Source organism: Cervus elaphus, chromosome 18, assembly GCF_910594005.1.
Source record: "Cervus elaphus chromosome 18, mCerEla1.1, whole genome shotgun sequence".
Taxonomy (NCBI): domain Eukaryota; kingdom Metazoa; phylum Chordata; class Mammalia; order Artiodactyla; family Cervidae; genus Cervus; species Cervus elaphus.
Genome location: NC_057832.1, coordinates 99,931,351 through 99,950,599, shown reverse-complemented (window position 1 = coordinate 99,950,599; position 19,249 = coordinate 99,931,351). Strand labels below are relative to the sequence as shown.

The window sequence follows — 19,249 nt, the reverse complement described above, 5'->3', positions numbered from 1 at the left end:
GAGCAACAAGGAAGAGTAGGGTTTGGGTTTTGTTTTGTTTTTAAAGTAATACCTTTGTTGAGCTGTAAGTCACATACCATATCATCCACTCAAAGTGTGAAATTCAATGTTGTTTAGTATATTTACAGAGTTTTACAATCATGACCACATTTTTAGAACATTTTCATCACCTTGAAAAGACACCTCTTCCCATCAGTGGTCATTCCTCCCATGCTTCCTATTTCCCCAGCACTAGGCAACTATCAATCTACTTTCTGTCTCTGTACATAGTTCTGTTCTGACATCTGTTATAAAAGAAATTTTACAATGTTTTTGTGACTGGCTTATCTCTCTTTGCATCATATCTTTGAGGCTCAACCAGGGTGAGTTAGTATTTCATTTCTCTTCACTGCTGAATAATATCCCATTGTATGGTTATACCACATTTTATTTATCCATTCATCAGTTGATTGACATTTGGGTTGTTTCCACCATTAAGAATAATGGTGCTTATAAACATTCATGGACAAGATTTATATGAAAGAGTAGGACTTTTCAATTAGTCCTTATCAATTATTTACTGACTGCCTCTGTGTACATAGCATAGTGATAGCTGTAGGGGTGAGAGAAAGGATGTAGGAGGGTTGAAACCCAAAGAACTATGTTTTATTTTATTTATTAAAAAATTTTTTTTTCCTTATTCTTTGGCCATGTTACACTGCATGTGGGATCTTATTTCCCTGACTAGAGATCATACCTGCACCCCCTACAGTGGAAGTGTGGAGTCTTAACCACTGGACCACCACAGAAGTCCCCCAAGAACTATAAATATAAATATAATTCCCCAAATGTCCTCTGACTAAAGAGATATAAAATCAAAATACATCATATGACTCTTCAATGGATTCTGCCCCCCCCCCAAAAAAAAAAGCTATAGAGGGAACGGTTAGGAACATCTGATTATGAACTGGAAATTAGACAATATTAGAGGCAGTGAATAAAAGCATCCCAAAGAAAAGGAAAAGCAAGAAGGCAAAGTGGTTATCTGAGGAGGCTTCGTAAATAGCAGAAGAACGAAGAGAAGCAAAAAGCAAGGGAGAGAGAGAAAGGTACATCACATTAAATGCAGAGTTCCAAAGAATAGCTAGGAGAGACAAAAAGGCCTTCTTCAGTGAACAGTGCTTAATAATAGAAGAAAACAACAAAAGGGGAAAAACTAGAGATCTGTTTAGGAAAATCAGAAACATCAAGGGCATCCTGCCCCAAAATGGGCACAATAAAGGATAAAAATGGTAGAGACCTAGTAGACACTGAAAAGATTAAGAAGAGATGGAAAGGATACACAGAAGAACTGTATAAAAAAGATCTTAATGAACCAGATTACTATGATAGTGTGGTTATTCACCTAGAACCAGATATTCTGGAGTGTGAAGTCAAGTGGACCTTAAGAAGTACTGCTGTTAATAAAGCTAGTGGATGCGATGAAATTCCGGCAGAACTATTCAAATCCCTAAAGGATGATGCCATCAAGATTTTGCATTCATTATGTCAGTAAATCTGGAAGGCCCAGCTGTGGTCACAGGACTGGAAAAGGTCAATCCTCATCCCAGTTCCCAAGAAGGGTAGTACCAAAGAATGTGCTAACCATCGAAGTTGCACTCATCTCCACATGCTCATAAGGTCATGTTTAAAATCTTGCATGTTAGGCTTCCGCATTACGTGAACCACAATTTCCAGATGTCCAAGCTGGGCTTAGAAAAGGAAGAGGAACTAAAGTTCAAATTGCCAACATTCTCTGGATTAGAGAGAAAGCAAGGGAATTTCAGAAAAAGATCTCTCTCTGTTTCATCGACTACAATAACGCCTTTGACTGTGTGGATCACGACAACCTGTGGAAATACCAGACCATCTTACCTGTCTCCTGAGAAACCTGTATGCGGGTCAAGAAGCAACAGTTAGAACTCTGTATGGAACACGTGATTGGTTCAAGATCGAGAAACCAGTACAACAGGGCTGTCTGCTGTAACCTTGTTTGTTTAACCTATACCCTGAGCACATCATGAGAAATGCCAGGCTGAAAGAGTTACAAGCTGGAATCAAGATAGACAGGAGAAAGATCAACAATCTCAGATACTCAGATATGCAGATGATACCACTCTAATGGCAGAAAACAAAGAAGAACAAAAGAGCCTCTTGATGAGGGTGAAGGGGTAAAGTGAAAGAGCCAGCTTAAGAGTATTTAAAAAAACTGAGATCAAGGCATCCAGCCCCACCGAAGTGAAGTCGCTCAGCTGTGTCTGACTCTTTGCAACCCCATGGACTGTAGCCCACCAGGCCCCTCTGTCCATGGGATTTTCCAGGTAAGAGTACTGGAGTGGGTTGCAATTTCCTTCTCCAGGGGATCTTCCCGACCCAGGGATCAAACCTGGGTCTCCTGCCTTGCAGGCGGACGCTTTACTGTCTGAGCCACCAGGGAAGCCCTACTACTGCATGGCAAATAGAAGGGGAAAAGGTGGATGCAATGACAGATTTCCTCTTCTTGGGCTCTAAAATCACTGCACAGCTGGAATGAAGATTGCCAGGAGAAATATCAATAACCTCAGATATGCTGATGACACCACCTTTATGGCAGAAAGTGAAGAAGAACTAAAGAGTCTCTTGATGAAAGTGAAAGAGGAGAGTGAAAAAGTTGGCTTAAAACTCAACATTCAGAAAAGTAAGATCATGGCATCCGGTCCCATCACTTCATGGAGAATTGATGGGGAAACAGTGGAAACAGTGACAGACTTTATTTTGGGGGGCTCCAAAATCACTGCAGAGGGTGACTGCAGCCATGAAGTTAAAAGATGCTTGCTCCTTGGAAGAAAAGTTATGACCAACCTAGATAGCATATTAAAAAGCAGAGACATTACTTTGCCAACAAAAGTCTGTCTAGTCAATGTTATGGTTTTTCCAGAAGTCATGTATGGATGTGAGAGTTGGACTATAAAGAAAGCTGAGCACCGAAGAATTGATGGTTTTGAACTGTGGTGTTGGAGAAGACTCTTGAGAGTCCCTTGGATAGCAAGGAGATCCAACCAGTCCATCCTAAAGGAAATCAGTCCTGAATATTCATTGGAAGGACTGATGCTGAAGCTGAAACTCCAATACTTGGGCCAGCTGATGCAAAGAACTGACTCATTTGAAAGACCCTGGTGCTGGGAAAGATTGAAGGCAGGAGGAGAGGGGACGACAGAGGATGAGATGGTTGGATGGCATCACCGACTCAATGGACATGAGTTTGAGTAAACTATAGGAGCTGGTGATGGACAGGGAGGCCTGGCGTGCTACAGTCCATGGGGTCGCAAAGAGTTGGACACAACTGAGTGGCTGAACTGAACTGAACTGAAAATCACTGTGGACAGTGACTGCAGCCATAAAACCAGAAGACGATTGCTTCTTGGCAGGAAAACGATGACAAACCTAGACAGTGTGTTGAAAAGTAGAGACATCATTCTGCTGACAAAGGTCCATATAGTGATCACGTATGGTTTTGAGAGCTGGACTGTAAGGAAGGCAGAACACCAAAGAATTGATGCCTTTGAACCGTGGTGCTGGAGAAAACTCCCGAAAGTCCCTTGGACAGTAAGGAGATCAAACCAGTCAATCTTAACGGAGATCAATCCTGAATATTCACCGGAAGGACTGATGCTGAAGGTGAAAATCTGGTATTTTGGTCATCTGATGCAAACAGATGACTCATTAGACGTCTCTGATGCTGGAAAAGATTGAGGGCAGAAGGAGAAGGATATGTCAGAGGATGAGATGGCTGGATGGCATCACCAATGCAATGGACATGAACTTGGGCAAACTCTGGGAGATGGTGAGGGACAGGGAGGCCTGGCATGCTGCAGTCCATGGGTTGCAAAGAATCATGTATGACTGGGTGACTGAACAACAACAACAGAGAATCATTGCTTATTTTGTTATGTGTGATAATGATATGGTTAAAAAGGAAAATGTCCTTGTTTGCAACGTATGCATGCTGATGTGTGCAGGGCTGAAGTGTCATGGTGTCTGAAGATTAGTTTCAAAAAGTTTAGCCAAAAAACATACATATACATACATGCCTACATGCAAGTAAAACAAATATGGCAAAATGTTAACAGTTGTTAAATGTGGATGGTGGGTATTTGGGTGGTCATTGTTGTGTTTTCTCATATTTTCAGCATATTTGAACATTTCCAAAATAAAAATCCAAAAGAATTACAAAGCAAAAAAAACTAAAGCAAGGTAAGGAGATAAAATTTAGGGGTGTATCTTTTTTAAATTTATTTTTTATATATTTGGCCGTGCCAGGTCTTGATTGCACTGGACCTTCATTGGGGCATGCAGACCATGTGGGATCTATTATAGTTCCCTGACTAGGGATAGAACCTGCACACCCAGAACCCGGGCCTCCTGCACTGGGTGCATGGAGTCTTAATCCCTGGATTAGCAGGGAAATCCCAGGGGTATATCTTTTTACAAAAGGGGGTCAGAGAAGGCCTCTCTGAAGACAGACATTGACTAAATGCAGGAAGGAGGGAGTTGGCCACAAGGATCCAGGAAAGGGCACTCCAGCAAGAAGGAACAGCCAGCTCAGAGGCCCTGACGTGGAAACAGGCTTGGTGTGTCCCTGGACACAAGCACTAAGAGAGGCTGAGGGTGTGTCATCGAGGTAGGAAATGAGGTTGAAAAGGTAGCCTAAATCCAGATTATATAGCTTCACAGAATTGAGATTTCAGTCTACATTTAAGGATGACCTACTAATGAACCATGAGTGAGGAGTTCTTTGGGTCAAACTATATTTTAAAACATCTCTCTGGTTCCTGGGTGGTGAGTGTGGTGGTCAGAAGGGACAAGAGAGGAAGCAGAGAGGCTGATGAGTAGGATTTATTGCAGAGTATGGTGTCTCAGATTAGGTGATGGTACAGGGCGAAGGACTTAGTTTTGCCAAGTATGTCCCAGAAGGGGAGTTCTTATGGAGTTTGCTGATGGGCATGGGAATGAAGGGAAGAAACAGTTAAGGGAGACTCCAAGGACAGTCTGAGCCTCTGGCCAAATGGTGGTGCCGTCTGCTGAGATAGGGAACTCTGGACGGGAGGCACAGACTCTTCCTTCACAGAGGAACATTAGTTGGGTTTAGAATGGCCTGGAAGTCTTCATGGTCATGGAGGAAGTGGAATTGGGGTTGGACCTTCAGAATAAGGAGTTCATCAATACAGCAAATGAAGATTTTCATGTGAGTTAACAAACAGGGTTGCCCAGCTGATCTGAATCCTGGTGCTGACATTTACTGGCTACGTGACTGTGGGCCAATCACTTCTTTGAACTTGAGGTTCTTCATCTATAAAATAGGCAAAGTCACATCTGTCCTTTCAGGTGTCAGGCTGTAACACACCTTGGCACAGTGCCTGGCACAGACAAGGTGCTCAACATGCAGGGTTTCCTGTTACTCTGTAGAGAGCATTAGGAAGGACTAACTTTGTGAGCATCCAAGGGACTGCTTTAAGCTGCTTATTTTTGGTTGCCTTTTCAGCCAGAGTCATCCTTTCTTCCTTTTATTTATATGATATTTGAACACCGTGTGCCACATGCAGTTCTAGGCATTGCATGAATTGCAGTGAATGAAACAGACAAAATCCCTGCCTTCTTGGAGCTTACATTCTGGTGGAGGGAGAAGACAAACATAACTAAGTAATAGACAGAATGTAATGTATATATGAGATGGTGCTGAGTCCTAGGGAGAAAACAACACAGGGAGGGGGAAGAGGAGACGCTGGGGTGGAGCTGGGACTGTAATGTTAAATAGGATGCCCCGAGAAGACTCTACCGAGAAGGTGACATCTCTGCAAAGCCCTAAAGGAGAGAAGGGAGGGAGCCATGGTTTTTAAACTAAATGTAGAATGTTTTAGACCAAAAGTGGCAAGTGCAAAGGCCCCAAGGCAGGAGCATACTTGGTATGTCTAAGGAACAGCTAGAAGGCCAGTATGGCTAGAAAAGTGTGAGTGAGGGAAGAAGGTAGGAGCAGCTCCTATATGGCATGGGAAGCCTACAATGGTTTTGGCTTTAGCATGGAGTTAAATGGGAAGTCCTCAGAGGATTTTGAACAGTGGGGATCTGGTTTATGGTTTAAAAGGATCACTGGTTTCTATCTGTGTGAATTCAGTGGTTAAAGAGAGGAGGCCTGTTGGAAAGCAATTCTAGTAATGACAGTTTCAGTATTAGAAGGAGAGGTCAAGGATTGTAAAGTCCATGGCCTTATACCTCAGCACTGGAAGGATGTATTTGGTTGAACCAAATGAAGTTGCTGATATTTGATTGTTCTTGGCCTTAAAAAGTGACCATTTCATGTATTCCAACTTAATAATGGCCATTTACTGAGAAGGGAAAAACTATGTGAGGAGGTGGTGGGGAGAGTATCAGCAATTTATTTTTGGACACGAAAAGATGTTGAACAGGCAGCCATATATACATGTCTGGAGTTCAGGAGCGAGGTCCCAATCAGAAATGTACATTAGGGAGTCAGAGCACAGAGGGTAGTTACAGCTCTGAGACTGGCTGAAGTCACATAGGGATTAAACGTAGACAAAGGAGAACAGAGGCCTCTGCTCCCCAGAGGCCTGGGGAGCAGGCCAGGGGCCTCTAACATTTCCAGATCAGAGAGATGAGGAAGCAGCAAAGGAAACACAGGAAGCCACGACTGGCAAAACAAGGGTTCCAAACAGGGAACTGGCCTCAATGAAAAATGTAGGTGTGAATCATTTCCAACCTTGCTCTCTCTTTGAGCCTTGGCATTACAGAGTGTGTGTGTGTGTGTGTGTGTGTGTGTGTGTGTAAGAGGGACATGGCAATAGCTTATCCATGGCTAGATCTTTAGAGATTACAACATCTCTTCTTCTGTTTGATCCAGGCAAGGGTAATGCAGGTGCTATCATCCCATTTTACAGATGAGTAAACTGGGACATAAAGATTAGGTTTCTTGCGCAAGTTACATCAAGGTATCTGTCTCCAAGTTCCACATTCTCATTGAATCATGCTTGTTTGGTGCAGGTGGGGGGAATGTTGGTCTTTCCCTAGGGGGCCTGCTGTCAGAGGGAGTATGCAGAGAATCCCAAGGGAATGACAGCAGTGTAGGAGATGCAATTTTTCCATCCTGGCCACTGCTGGCTATTCGAGCCCTACTGACTGCTTCTGTGGGGACAAGTTGTAACAGGGTTACATGGAGGAGACTTGAAATGAGTTTTAAGCTTTTATTTCCTGGCAGCAAGAAAACTGCTGATATTATTGCCCTCTTGAGGGCTCTGGATCTGTGATCTCTGATACCAAGAGCTCAGGACTAAAAATGAGACTATTTCTCAATAGAAATGGTCAAACAGAATCAGAAGGCCTTATCTAGGGGACTTTCATATCTGGCGGGGACAGTGATAAATTCACTTTAGTTTTAGGGCCATTGTGTTAGTAGGGAACCTTCGGAGATAGAGAAGCTTCTGGGCTAGATTCTTTTACTCACTCCACCGAATGATGGGTTCATCTCTACTCTGTCTGAATGTCTTGCTCAAAGCAGTATATTCTCTGCAAACTTGTTTTCTTGCCTTTGAGAAGTTGCTCCTGAGATCAGAGGCTCCTTTGGTCAAGCTTGGCCCTGCCCTGGGGAGAGATAAACAGGCCTGAATACATTTCCCAGATTGCAACACTGGCGAGTCAGTCAGGGCGGAACAGCTGTGCCCTCCTAGTGCCACTGGCTGTCCCCGATAAGGAAGAACACGGCCCATTCTAGCGTACTGCCGTGAGCGCACACATATAAACAGACACTCCCAGGCCCTGGTGTTGTTTTAGAGTAAATTATTGACATTCTGAATAGCTGAAACCTAGGGGGAAAAGGTGAGCACAAACTTACTCTGCTCAAGAGGAGCTCCAGGTCCAGAAGCCAAAAAGACGACAAACCAGAGCCGTCACGTGGCACCCCTTTGGACCCACCTTTTGAACCTACCTGGTCAAGGGTGGGTTCAGAAGCCCTCTGAAGCTCCAGAAAGAGGAGGGAATGGAAAAGAAGTCAGAAAGGGGGCGGTGGGTTTATGAAGGAGCAGATGGCAAAATGCCTAGAGAGAAACTTGGTAAAAATGTGAACATTCCTTTACCGCAAAGATGGACCCTATGACATCCTTAAAAAAAATACCAGAAAAGGGAATTCCCTGGCGATCCAGTGGTTAAAACTCCATGCTTCCACTGCAGGGGCCACAGTTTTGATCACTGGTTGGGGAACTAAGATCCTGCATGCCATGCCTGACCAAATAAATAAATAAATATTGATAAAATTAAAAATATCCCCTAAAAGTGAATGCTTTTCTTCTTTTATGACTTACAGCATATAAGGAGTGGGGCAATGGGGGACTGATATTAATAATACCACCAGTAATATTGTCACACTTATAATCATGAAAAGCAATTTATAGTTTACGAGGGGCTTTCACATTCATCTTTTCCATTGACTCCACCAACCCACTCAAGTGGGTAGGGCATTATGAGCCACATTTTACAGATGAGAAAACTGAGGCTCAGGGAGGATATAAGCAATTAACTGAAGCATAATTGTGGTCTGCGGAGAGGCAGGTTTGTCCTAAGTAACCCAGAGCTAAGATGCTTACTAGGAAGGGTGATTCCTTTTCAAGGATTGCTCAGAGGCTAAATGCATTCTTAGGTAGAGCAGCTCCGCCTTCTCCAGAGTGATCCAGAGCAAGCCTCTCTAATCACTCCCCTGATGATTTTTGCTTAGTACTTAGATCACAGCAGCATAACATCTGTGAAGATTAAAGCATCCGGGGAAAATGTCTAGATCCACCCTATGCCCTTCTTTCTCAAGTGTTCCACCCTTGACCAGCTCTTAGGAAAAAATACCTTCGGGTCCTCTAAGCTTGCTACCTTCCTCTCAGGTGGGGAAGGAAACATCCTTATTTACATAGGACATTACGGAAGCGCAGGACCCACCTAGAGGGTCAGGCAGGTGTTTTGATAGTGCTGATGCCTATCGGAATCTTCCAGCAGTGGTTCTCAAACTTTGGCCTGCATCAGCATCATCTGGGGAGATTGTTAAAGACTTGGATGTCCAAGCCCCATCCCAGACCTTTGGAATCAGAATCCCCATGGGTGGGCTCTGGACATTTGTGAGCTTAACAAGCTCCCCAGGTGATTCTGAAGCACACCAAAGCTTGGGAATCACTCAGGTGAAGGGAAACGGGGAACCAGGCTGGGAGGGGGGGGGAGCAGCAACGGGAGCCTGGAGAGGCTAAAGGAGACACAGTCATGAACAATTCCCTGCTCTGGCCTTATCTCCCTTTAACAAAGTGGTCAAATAAAGGGGGTTAGCAATCTCGTCATTCAAACACGTGTTCCTTCTGACAGAAATGCTATGTGCAATAGGAAAGAGCAATACAGCCCTTTTAGAAGCAGTTAAAATAGCCTGTATTTGTCAGACAGAATAGAGGTGACTAGGTACTGCGGAGAGTGAGAAATAAGTAAGAAAAGATTGTTTGATGGGTACAGAGTTTCTGTTTAGAGTGATGAAAAAGTTCTGGAAATAGGTAGTAATGATGGTTGTAGAACACTGTGAATGTAGTTAATACCACTGAATTTTACATTTTAAAATGGTTAAAATGGCAAATTTTGTGTTATATATAATTAACACACACACACAACAATAACGGGTCTTTTGGGGGATGAAATGATAGGCGCAAACAACATTCAATTTTAGCTGATTGCTGCTGCTCCAGGTTCACGTGTGTGTGTGTGTGTTTGTGTATGTTTATGTGTATGTGCATGCGAGTGTGCATAGGAGGTTACATAAGGGGACCCAACTCACAGCACGTGGTTTGACAGACTACAAGTGTATTCATGGGGACAAAGGAATAGATAAAAATTTTGAAAATAGATGGCAGCGAAAATATGATATAAATACAGGAGTTGCCTGGAACACTCCTTCCTGCCCCCTTTGCCTGGTTGACTCCTGGATTCCACATCACTTCTTTTTGAGTGCTTTGTAGAGCAGTGTCTCTCAAACTTTACTGCACAAAGGAATCACCTGGGGACCTTGTTAAACTGCAAATTCTAATTCAGTAGGCCTGAGGTGAAGCTCTAGCCTGTGTTTCTAACAAGTTCCCAGGTGATGCTGACAGTCTAGATCTAGACCACATCGGGAGGGCTGTGTAAATTTAAAGTCTTTCTTAGCTCACCATGTCCAGCAGAATGATTACCACACAATGGATGATCAATAAATGCTTACTGAATGAATGATGAAGTTATAGGTTTACTCTAGGAGTTTGGAAGGCAGAACAAACTTTGTCCTAAACAACAGCATATTTGGAGTACTTCTGCTTCTTTCAGTCATTCACTTTGTGAAATCACCTCATACTGTGTAGATTAAAGATGTTACAACCAAATTGCCGCCAGGCTGTCTCAACTCTAATCCTTGAAAAAATGACCCTATCTATACACATGAGGGATAGCAAACCCTGATTTGCAAGCTTGAAGAAGCCTGGCTATTCTCTCCATTCAAGGTGGGAGCAGAGGGCAGGGAACCTGCTGGTGTAGGAATTTCTAGATTTTGGTGCCTGTCTGGGTTAATTGCCACCTTGGCTTCCCTAAATCAAATAAACACACTTTTTAACAGTGTATGTGGGAAGGAGGTTCATTACCCTAAAACACATGAATATGATGATTCTGCCATTATTTAACCATTATCGTTTTTGATGATGACAACGACGCTGACAGTTGAGCGATTAAGTGTGTGAGGAAGTTGGGGGAGGGGGCAGAAAGCTGGGCGGGCAGGAGAAAGAGAAACTACAACTCCCAGAATCCCCTGCTAAACCCCCACGCCGCTGCCGCGGCACCCCACCCCTTTCGCCAACTGGGCCCGCCCCGCCGATGACGTCACAGAGGTGACGTCACGGCGCCCAGAGCGAGGCTGGGGTAGAGAGGCCGATTGAGCAGGAGTCGTCCGCTTGTCGTGGAGGCGGCTTGGGAGCCGGCGAGAGGGTGAGCGGGCGAGCAGGCGAGAGAGCTAGAGCAGGCAGGAGGGAGCGACGCACGGCGCAGAGGAGCGCCAGGTCCGGGCCGCGGCGGAACCCACAGCCGGAGAGGGGCAGCCCGAGCCGTGCGCCGCGGGGTCCCCACCCCCACTCGGCCGGACAGTGCCCGGTGTTCCCCCCCGTGCGGGGGGCGGCGGCGGCGGCTGACGGGACCAAACAGGACCGCGGGGGTGTTGCCACCTCCATCGAGGAGCCGGGGCGGCCGCGGGCTCCTCAGAGCCGGGGCCCGGGGCCCGTGACAGGCGGGCCGAGGAAGGGCGAGAGGCGGCGGCGGCGCAGGCGACGGGGAGGCAGCGGCGACACCATGTCATCCCCTAGTCCGGGCAAGAGGCGGATGGACACGGACGTGGTCAAGCTGTATCCTTCATGGAGGGGGAGGAATTCGGGTTCTACGTGGGGGACGATATGGGGATGCCCGGGGCACCCCCTAAAACCTAAGCAGGGGCCCAGGGGCACTCCAGCCCACTGTCCAAGGCTTCCTCCCACCCCTCCCTCCTCCCAGTGCCTACGGAGGCTCCTTGGCACCTCCCAGGAGCCGAGATCCTTCTCAGCTCCCCCTTTATCTGCAGCACCTCGAAATGTGCGTTGTTCCACGCTCTTTCTGCACCTCCAGTCCCCGTGACTTTTCTCCACGACGTTTGGACTCCCAAATGGGCCTTTTTTTTTTTTTTTTTTTTTGCAGTACCAGCCCTCTCTCTCTTCACCACCAAGCCCACCTTCTTTTTCCTGTTTGCTCGCTCTGAATTTGGGGACTCGAGATAGAAATTCCCTAGAGCGAAGCCTTTCTCCTTTTCTTGAGATGCCTCCATTCCCTCCTCTCACAGTGCTTCTTGAACTGGGGTAACTCAAGTGACCTCCTTTATCCCTAATTCCTTTCTATATTAGGAAGAGAGAAGTCTGCTCAGTGCCCCCCTCTTGTATTAAAGAGCTCTGAGTATTTTAGATCAGCTACCTTTATTAAGCTTGCTGGTCCTTAGAAGAACCCCACTCTTTTCTTCCTACTGACAAAGCCTGTCCCACCCACAGTATGTGGTGAGGACCCCCAGGCCCTCCAGCAAGCCACCCTCCATATTGTGGCTATGACAGCTGAGGGGGAAGGAGAAAAAGAGGATCTCCTTGACCAAATAGCCCCTGCACTAGCCACTTAAGCAAACTCCCCGTATGAGAATAAGGTGCTCATAAAAACTGCCCTGTTCTTGCCAAGTGACACCCTTTATTTTCCTACTCCCCCCACCCCAACTTTATGTACTTTGGAGGTAGCAGTGGGAAAGCTCTAACTGATAAGAGTCCTTCAGGCAGTGGTTTTGGTTGGAGTCCAGACCGATTATTTCATGACCAGCTAGAGAAATTCGCGAAGGTTCCTGTGACAAATCGAGACATTTTTTGAGGGGTAACTTAGAGAGTGATGGGAGAGAGGAGCCCAGGGTTCCGAAAGACTAAATCCCTGGGGAGAGGGGGAACTCGGGGCTAGAGAGTGGTAGTGTGTGAAACGCAGTTTAAAAAGTCCTGTGTCCTGCTTCTGTTTCTCCTTCACCCCCATCCCCCCACCATTTCCCCCTGTTGCAGGGTTTTGTTTATATAACTCAAGTTGTTTGGCTAGATTCTTCAGGTGAATTCCTTCTTTCTTCCTTTTATTGTTACTGTTTTTGATTGGATGTTTTACCTGTTTGTAGAGATCGATGATTATTGTTGAACATTCACTTAAAGAATTCGCTGAAGTTTTAAAAAAGTAGTTTTTTCCATTTGGTTTAGAAGTGGGGGATGGAAGGGAAGTTGCCTGGGCAAGTGATTCTTTCCCCCCCCCCCCCCCCCCCCCCCCCCATAATCTTTTCAGGAATAAGATGTTTAAACTTCACTCAGGAAAACTTGATTAGAAATTAGGAACAGTACATGAACGTCTCAGTTTAGGGTTAGGAGTTTAGAATTTGGGAGAGGCGGGAGTGGGAATTAGAGAAGCAAGTAAAATAAAGTATATATTATGTACCAAATATATGTTTAGGCACAAGTGAAATTGACTTTATGAGCTGTTTGTGGCTGTGATTGAGTTTTGTAAATGTGTGAATGATACCAGTAATGTTGGCTTTTCGTAAGGTGGCAGGAAAACTTGTAACTATGGCTGTGTGTACATTTTACACAAAGCAGTTTCGGGTTTTATTTTTGTTTAGGAAATGACATGGTGGCAGAATCTTGAGTTATTTTTATCTTGAATTGAGACTTACTGTCACACCTAATGCAAATTTCTACCTAATGTTTAATTGGGATGGGGGTGAGAGAGAGAATTCCAGCTGTCTTTGATCAATGTCAGATTCTCAAATTATATACTTACATATATTTTTTTAGAAGGCTGAGGATAAAGAGGGTGAGGCCTTACTTGACCTGATGCCTTTTCCATACAGTGCCTTTTGTTCATTAGTAGTTGTGGCATCTAGAATGATTACCGTATTTAGGAGTCGGGGTGTGGGGGGGGTGGAGAGGGGGAAGAAAACAGACAAAGAACAGCAGGGTGTCTTTCTTTTTTTTCTTCCCCTAAGTGGCTTATTTCATAGCTTATTTTTAGTAGAAGATGAAGAAAGGCAAAGATGCATTGGCCTTCTGTTCTTTCCCCACCTTCCTCCTTTCTGACAAAAGAAAGCAGAGGCGCTTTAAAATTGTACATGTCTGAGATAGGAGGACAACAGTCTCGGGATTTAAAAGCCAGAGGTTATCTTTGTTTCATGTTTGTTATTTTCTGGTCTGAGTTAAATTTTTTGTATTTCCTTTTGTTGTGCATGTGTGTTGGGGCGGGTGTGTGAGAGATTTTGTGGCCTCTTTTCTCTGTTGAATTCACATTAGTAGGCCCAAATGGAGACAACAGTTTTTGAGCAAGGTATATTTACCATGAAATTTAAGCAAGGTATATTTACCAGGACACTGCTAAAATGAATACAATTGTGTGAAACAGTCGAGGGTTGAAAATGAAAGATGGTGTGGAGGAAGTAGGAAAGGTCTGGAGGAATGTACTTGCTTTTTGCCCCTCAGTGCCCCCTTGATTTCTTTGGTGTGTAGGCTGATAGCTGGTTTTGTTGAAATCTCCTGTTTCAGCCCATTTTTGGATGTCTCCTGAGTGTAATTATGCCACCAGGATTTACAGCCTGGCAGGGAATCTATATAGTAGGAAAGTAGTGCGTGGGGGTAGGGAAAGAAGAGGATGTGTAACTAATTGGCCACTGCCTTCCAGCACCTCGTTAGGTCCTTTCAGAGACACCGTCTCTGGTTGTTGTTTGGAGTCGGTGATATTTCTTTTGTGACGGGTTGGTAGGAGGAGAGCTGACTTCCAAGTTATGGAGGGAGTGAGTGTTTTGCACCAATGCACTTAATAGTCTGCTGGGCGATTATGTTCTGAAACTCTGACTCATTCATTGTTTCTCTTCTGATCCTTTGCTGAGGGTTGTGCAAACCTCTCCAGGAGCCTAGAAACTGATGTACATGACTTGGGCCCTATAGGAATGTGTCCCAATCAAAAAACTTGCAAAAAGCCCAAATCCTTTGGAATGGTGGTTGAATAATAGTGTTGCCATTTGTTTGCAAAGTGAGGTGGGTGGGTAATACTGTGCCGTTCTCAGCCTGGCAAGCTTTGAGGTTTCTATCTCAAACCGGCTGATTATTTAGATTGTCTGAGAACTGGGACTCTGGTGACCTTAAAGCGTGATTTGCCCTAAAGGAATATCGGTTTAAGTTCTCCTGGGTGGAGGAACAAACAAGCTCAGATTACACGGGTTTCCTTGTTGGTGGGGGTTACTCGTCTCACCCTGTTGCACAGCCTGGTGATCCTTTTATCTGTGAACCAGTGGCCCCTGCTGAAGGCTGGAGCTGCTTGTTTTGGAAAAGCCTATGCAGGCAAAAGGCCGTAGGCACAGCTCCTCACAGCTTATTGGCTGCTCTGTTACTACCCGGAAAAGGAGGAGGGGCGGAGCTACCAAACAGCTGATGGGAATGTGTGACCAGCGTGTTTATATACAAAAGAAGTTGGGGTTGGGGAGGCCTTGTGAGTGCTGTCACAGGATCAAGTGTATTTTCAAGGGGTAAAAGAGGAGAGGAAAACCTGACCTGTTAAGAGTACAAGAAATATTCAGGGTTAAATCAGAAAAGTGTATCTGATGCTAAGGAGAACTTGGCAAGCACTGTGTTTGTTATTGGTGTGAAATTTTGGAACTTAATTTTATAATACCAAGAGTTTTCAAAGAGTCCCTTTTTTCAGAGGGAGTGTGGTAGCTTAAAACCGGGTAGCCACCACTTTAAATTTATTTAACCGACTCCTGCAGGGATTCAAAAGTATGGTGGAAAAGTAAGCTTCCCTTATAAAAGCTTTAAGAGCAGTGATCAGAAAGGGCCAATGTCTTATACTAAATTCGTTGTCTGCATTAGTGAATCTTATAGGATCCTAGTTGTCTGCCTTAGGGTTTCAGAAGCTTTCAGTAACAAGTTCATCCCCTCAGCGATTTCTGCACCCTTCTCTTCCCAGGCTTGGGGCTAGATGCTGGGGGTTTAGTAGTGAAAAATTTGGTGTGTGCTTATGTAACTAAAACAAAAAAAAAATCAAAGTACGTGTTGTGTTATATCAAGTGAGGACTGTATGTATCACCTTTTTTTTTTAAAAATAACTCATATTTACTTTCAGAATTGACTTTTAAAGGAATAGAAAGTTTAAAGTGAATTTTATGTTATGGGATATATGGGGATCTCTCTTCCTGTTATTTAAAAGATTGATGTTAAAAACTGAAACAAAAACAAATATTAAAATGTGTAGCCATTTGTCATCAACTTTGGTGTTTTGCTGTTGATCTGTAGTTATTCTTTCCCTAAGTTAGTAGTGTTTGTTGCTCTTTTATTTGTGCTCAAAGTGTGGACGGTGCTTTTATCTTTTAACTAACTCCAGTGTCATTGGGAAAGTGTGGTTTGCCTGTGATCTCTGTTTTAGTGAGATGAAAAGATGGAAGGTGGAACAGTTTTATGGTCTTAAAGCTAAAAGTTAAAGCTTTGGCAACTCTCAGTGTTCTGAATTTGTCTTCTCTGCCTAGATTTTGGTGACAAATATAACATACTGGCACTTATTTTGGTTAAGCAGGAACCTACATGAGTAAGCATTCACAGCTTCAGAACATCTGATTCCTGCAGTGCAATTCTAGTAAATTACACACAAGCCTAAAAATTCAGCTTTTAGGGGAAAACAGTCTTTGCAGATGTGACCCATAAAAATCCCTTACCTGTTTTCGTGTGTGTGTGTGTGTGTGTATGTGTGTGTTAAAGGAACCTGGATTTGTTGGTTTTCTAGTATGCAGTTTCCCCAGCACCTTGACCTGTACATATCTACATACATTATAGATATATAATTATATGTAATTTAGTATCTTGTTTCAGTCTTACAAGATTTTAATGGTTCCAAGAATCACTGGATTTTTTGGCATATGATTCAGACCTGCGAAAGTGCTTATAGTAAAATAGTTTTTTAACTGTAGACCTGCAGTGCACATTTTAGTAAAATACCTAAATGAAAAAACTTTAATTGAATTATACAAGTAGTAAGATAATTGAGGAAAATATAGGTTACAAAAAGGGAGAGAAAACCATCTCCCATAAGCCTTTCCTTTTAAATACTGGTTCTCAAACTTCAGTGTGATCTTAACTACTTGGTGGTGGTAGTGGTTTAGTCGCTAGGTCGTGTCCGACTCTTGCGACCCCATGGATTGTAGCCTGCCAGACTCCTCTGTTCATGGGATTCTCCAGTCAAGAAAACAGGAGTGTGTTGCCATTTCCTTCTCCAGGGGATCTTCCTGACCCAGGAATCAAACCCCGGTCTCCTGCACTGCAGGCAGATTCTTTACCAACTGAGCCATGGGGGAAGCCTACTTGGAGGGTTTGTTAAAATGGGTTGCTGGGTCCCACCCCTGAAATAGTGTGATTCACTCAGTCTAGAGTGGGGCCTGTGAACATGCATTTCTGACAAGTTCCCAGATGATGGTGATGCTGTTCTGTCCAGCAACCACAGTTTGAGAACCATTGTCCTGAAATGTTAACATAAAGCTTTTTCTTATCAGTACTTCCCCCCGCCCCAGGATACATTATTTTCAATCTGTTGATCATACTGTATGTGCCGTGTTTTTGCTTAATATTTTTGCAACTGTTTTTCCCACTTATAAATATCGGATATAATAGCTCATGTAATAGGCTATTACATGAGCTAAACCATGACCTAAAGCATACCTGTGCCATTGATTTAATTCTTTGCCTTTTTTCTGTGATAAGATTGAAATTAACGTCTTATGCATAAGGCTTTTCTTACATTTTTGGATTATTTCTCTTTTCTAGAAATGATATTCTAGATCAGAGAAGGTAAGCTTTTGAATTAAAATATTTAATTAAAAATCTTGGGGTCCCACATGCAGTGGACTCTTACTTTGTTATATTCACTGAAGCAGTCAGCCTGGCATAGTAATGAAAAATGAGTTCTGATCTCTTTGTTTAAACTTTATGTTTTTGTGTGTGTGTTTGAAAATAGTGATTCTTACATTAGGGATACTTTTGTACTTCTCAAAGTGCCTTCTCTGAGTTGGTAGGTTGCACATAATATACTCATGAGCTATCTGATTGGTAAGAGTTTTAGTGACTTGATTATTTTTCCTTTTGTTATTTATTGAGGTATAATTGACATAAAATAACTATACTTGTTTAAAGTGATAGATTTTGTAGGTTTTCACATAAGTATCACTCATGAAGCCTATTGCCACAGTCAAGATAGTGAACATACTCATTTTCCCAAAGTTTCTCTTGTCACTGTAGATTATTTTGCATTTTATAGAATTTTATGTGAATGGAATCATATACTGTGTACTCTTCTGTGTGAATTCTTTCCTCATATTTTTTAGATCCACTCTTGTTATCATGTAGTTCTTCCCTTTTTTTTTTTTTTTTTAAGAAAACCACTGAGTAGTATTTCATTTTATGGCTCTACCATAATTTGTTTATGCCTTCCCCCTTTGTGGACATTTGGGTTGTTTTCTCTTTGGGGTTATTACAAGTAAAACTGCTATGGATGTACACTTCCTTTTCTTTTGGGTAAATATATTGGAGTGGAATAGCTGTATCATGTGGTAGATACAGATTTAACTTTATAATAGGTTGCTCGAATTTAAAAAGTTAAATGATGATGGTTGTGGCATTGAACTTTTGTTTCAGTTGTGTGTTTTTTAAAGGAGTCCCATTAAATAACATAAGCCTAAACACTGATTTCTAACCTAACTCTGTCAAAGCTAGTTCTGTGGCTGCCCTTCCCTTCCCCTATTCAAAGTTAGTTAAATTTTCGTTGTGAAATATTTTTTTTTTGTGGCCCTTTGAAATCGTACTTCAAGAAATATGGTCACAAATAACTTTTATTTTTGCATTTGCTAACAAGACTGTATTTTTGTGAGATGGTAAGCACCATCTTTGTTGATGGTACCCTTTTCTTGCTTTTTGTAAAGTATTGATAAGAAGTTTTTTAACATTAGTTTTACTTAGCACCTCCAGTTTACAAATAATTATGTAGGACTCTGTTAAGGTCTAAATTGCCATATGGACTGTGTATGCGTTTAGTCGCTCAGTGGCATCCGACTCTTTGTGGCTGCATGGACTGTAGCCCACCAGGCTCCTCTGTCCATGAACTTTTCCAGGCAAGAATACCGGCGTGGGTTGCCATTTCCTACTCCAGGAGACCTTCTCGACCCAGGGATCGAACCTGCATCTCCTGCATTGGCAGGTGGATTCTTTACCACTAGGGCCACCTGGGAAGCCCCTTCCTATGGACTAAATTCAGATAAAAAGAACCAATAGGAACCCAGTGGCAGAACTGGAAACAGATCCTAAGAGGGTATCCCTTAATATGTTTTCCTGGAATCTTTTTTAAAAAGTTAATATTTAGCAAAATAGTGGGTTTTTTTGTTTTGCTTTTTAACTTTTGGCATCCTCTATAAGTGATTTGATAAGTTAATTAATAGACATTGCCATAATAAAAAATTAGATGTTGCTTTACTATCACATTTTTACACATCACAAACATTTGAATGTATACTAGTTTATATGCGTGTTGCTCAAAAAATTAACATCTTAACTACTGACAACTGGAATTTTTAGCTTGGCTACCAAGAATAAAG

General features: G+C 43.1%; 1 protein-coding gene across 1 annotated transcript in view; it reads left to right on the top strand.

The window, feature by feature from the left end:
* Positions 1 to 10,939: 10,939 nt before the first annotated feature.
* The window catches only part of UBE2H (ubiquitin conjugating enzyme E2 H), a 100,218-nt gene continuing 91,908 nt past the window's right edge, over positions 10,940 to 19,249 (top strand). Inside the window, exon 1 of the mRNA XM_043873494.1 lies at positions 10,940 to 11,441. Within this exon, the coding sequence (XP_043729429.1) occupies positions 11,389 to 11,441 (53 nt within the window). The 5' untranslated portion in view covers positions 10,940 to 11,388. The remainder of the gene's footprint in view (positions 11,442 to 19,249) is intronic.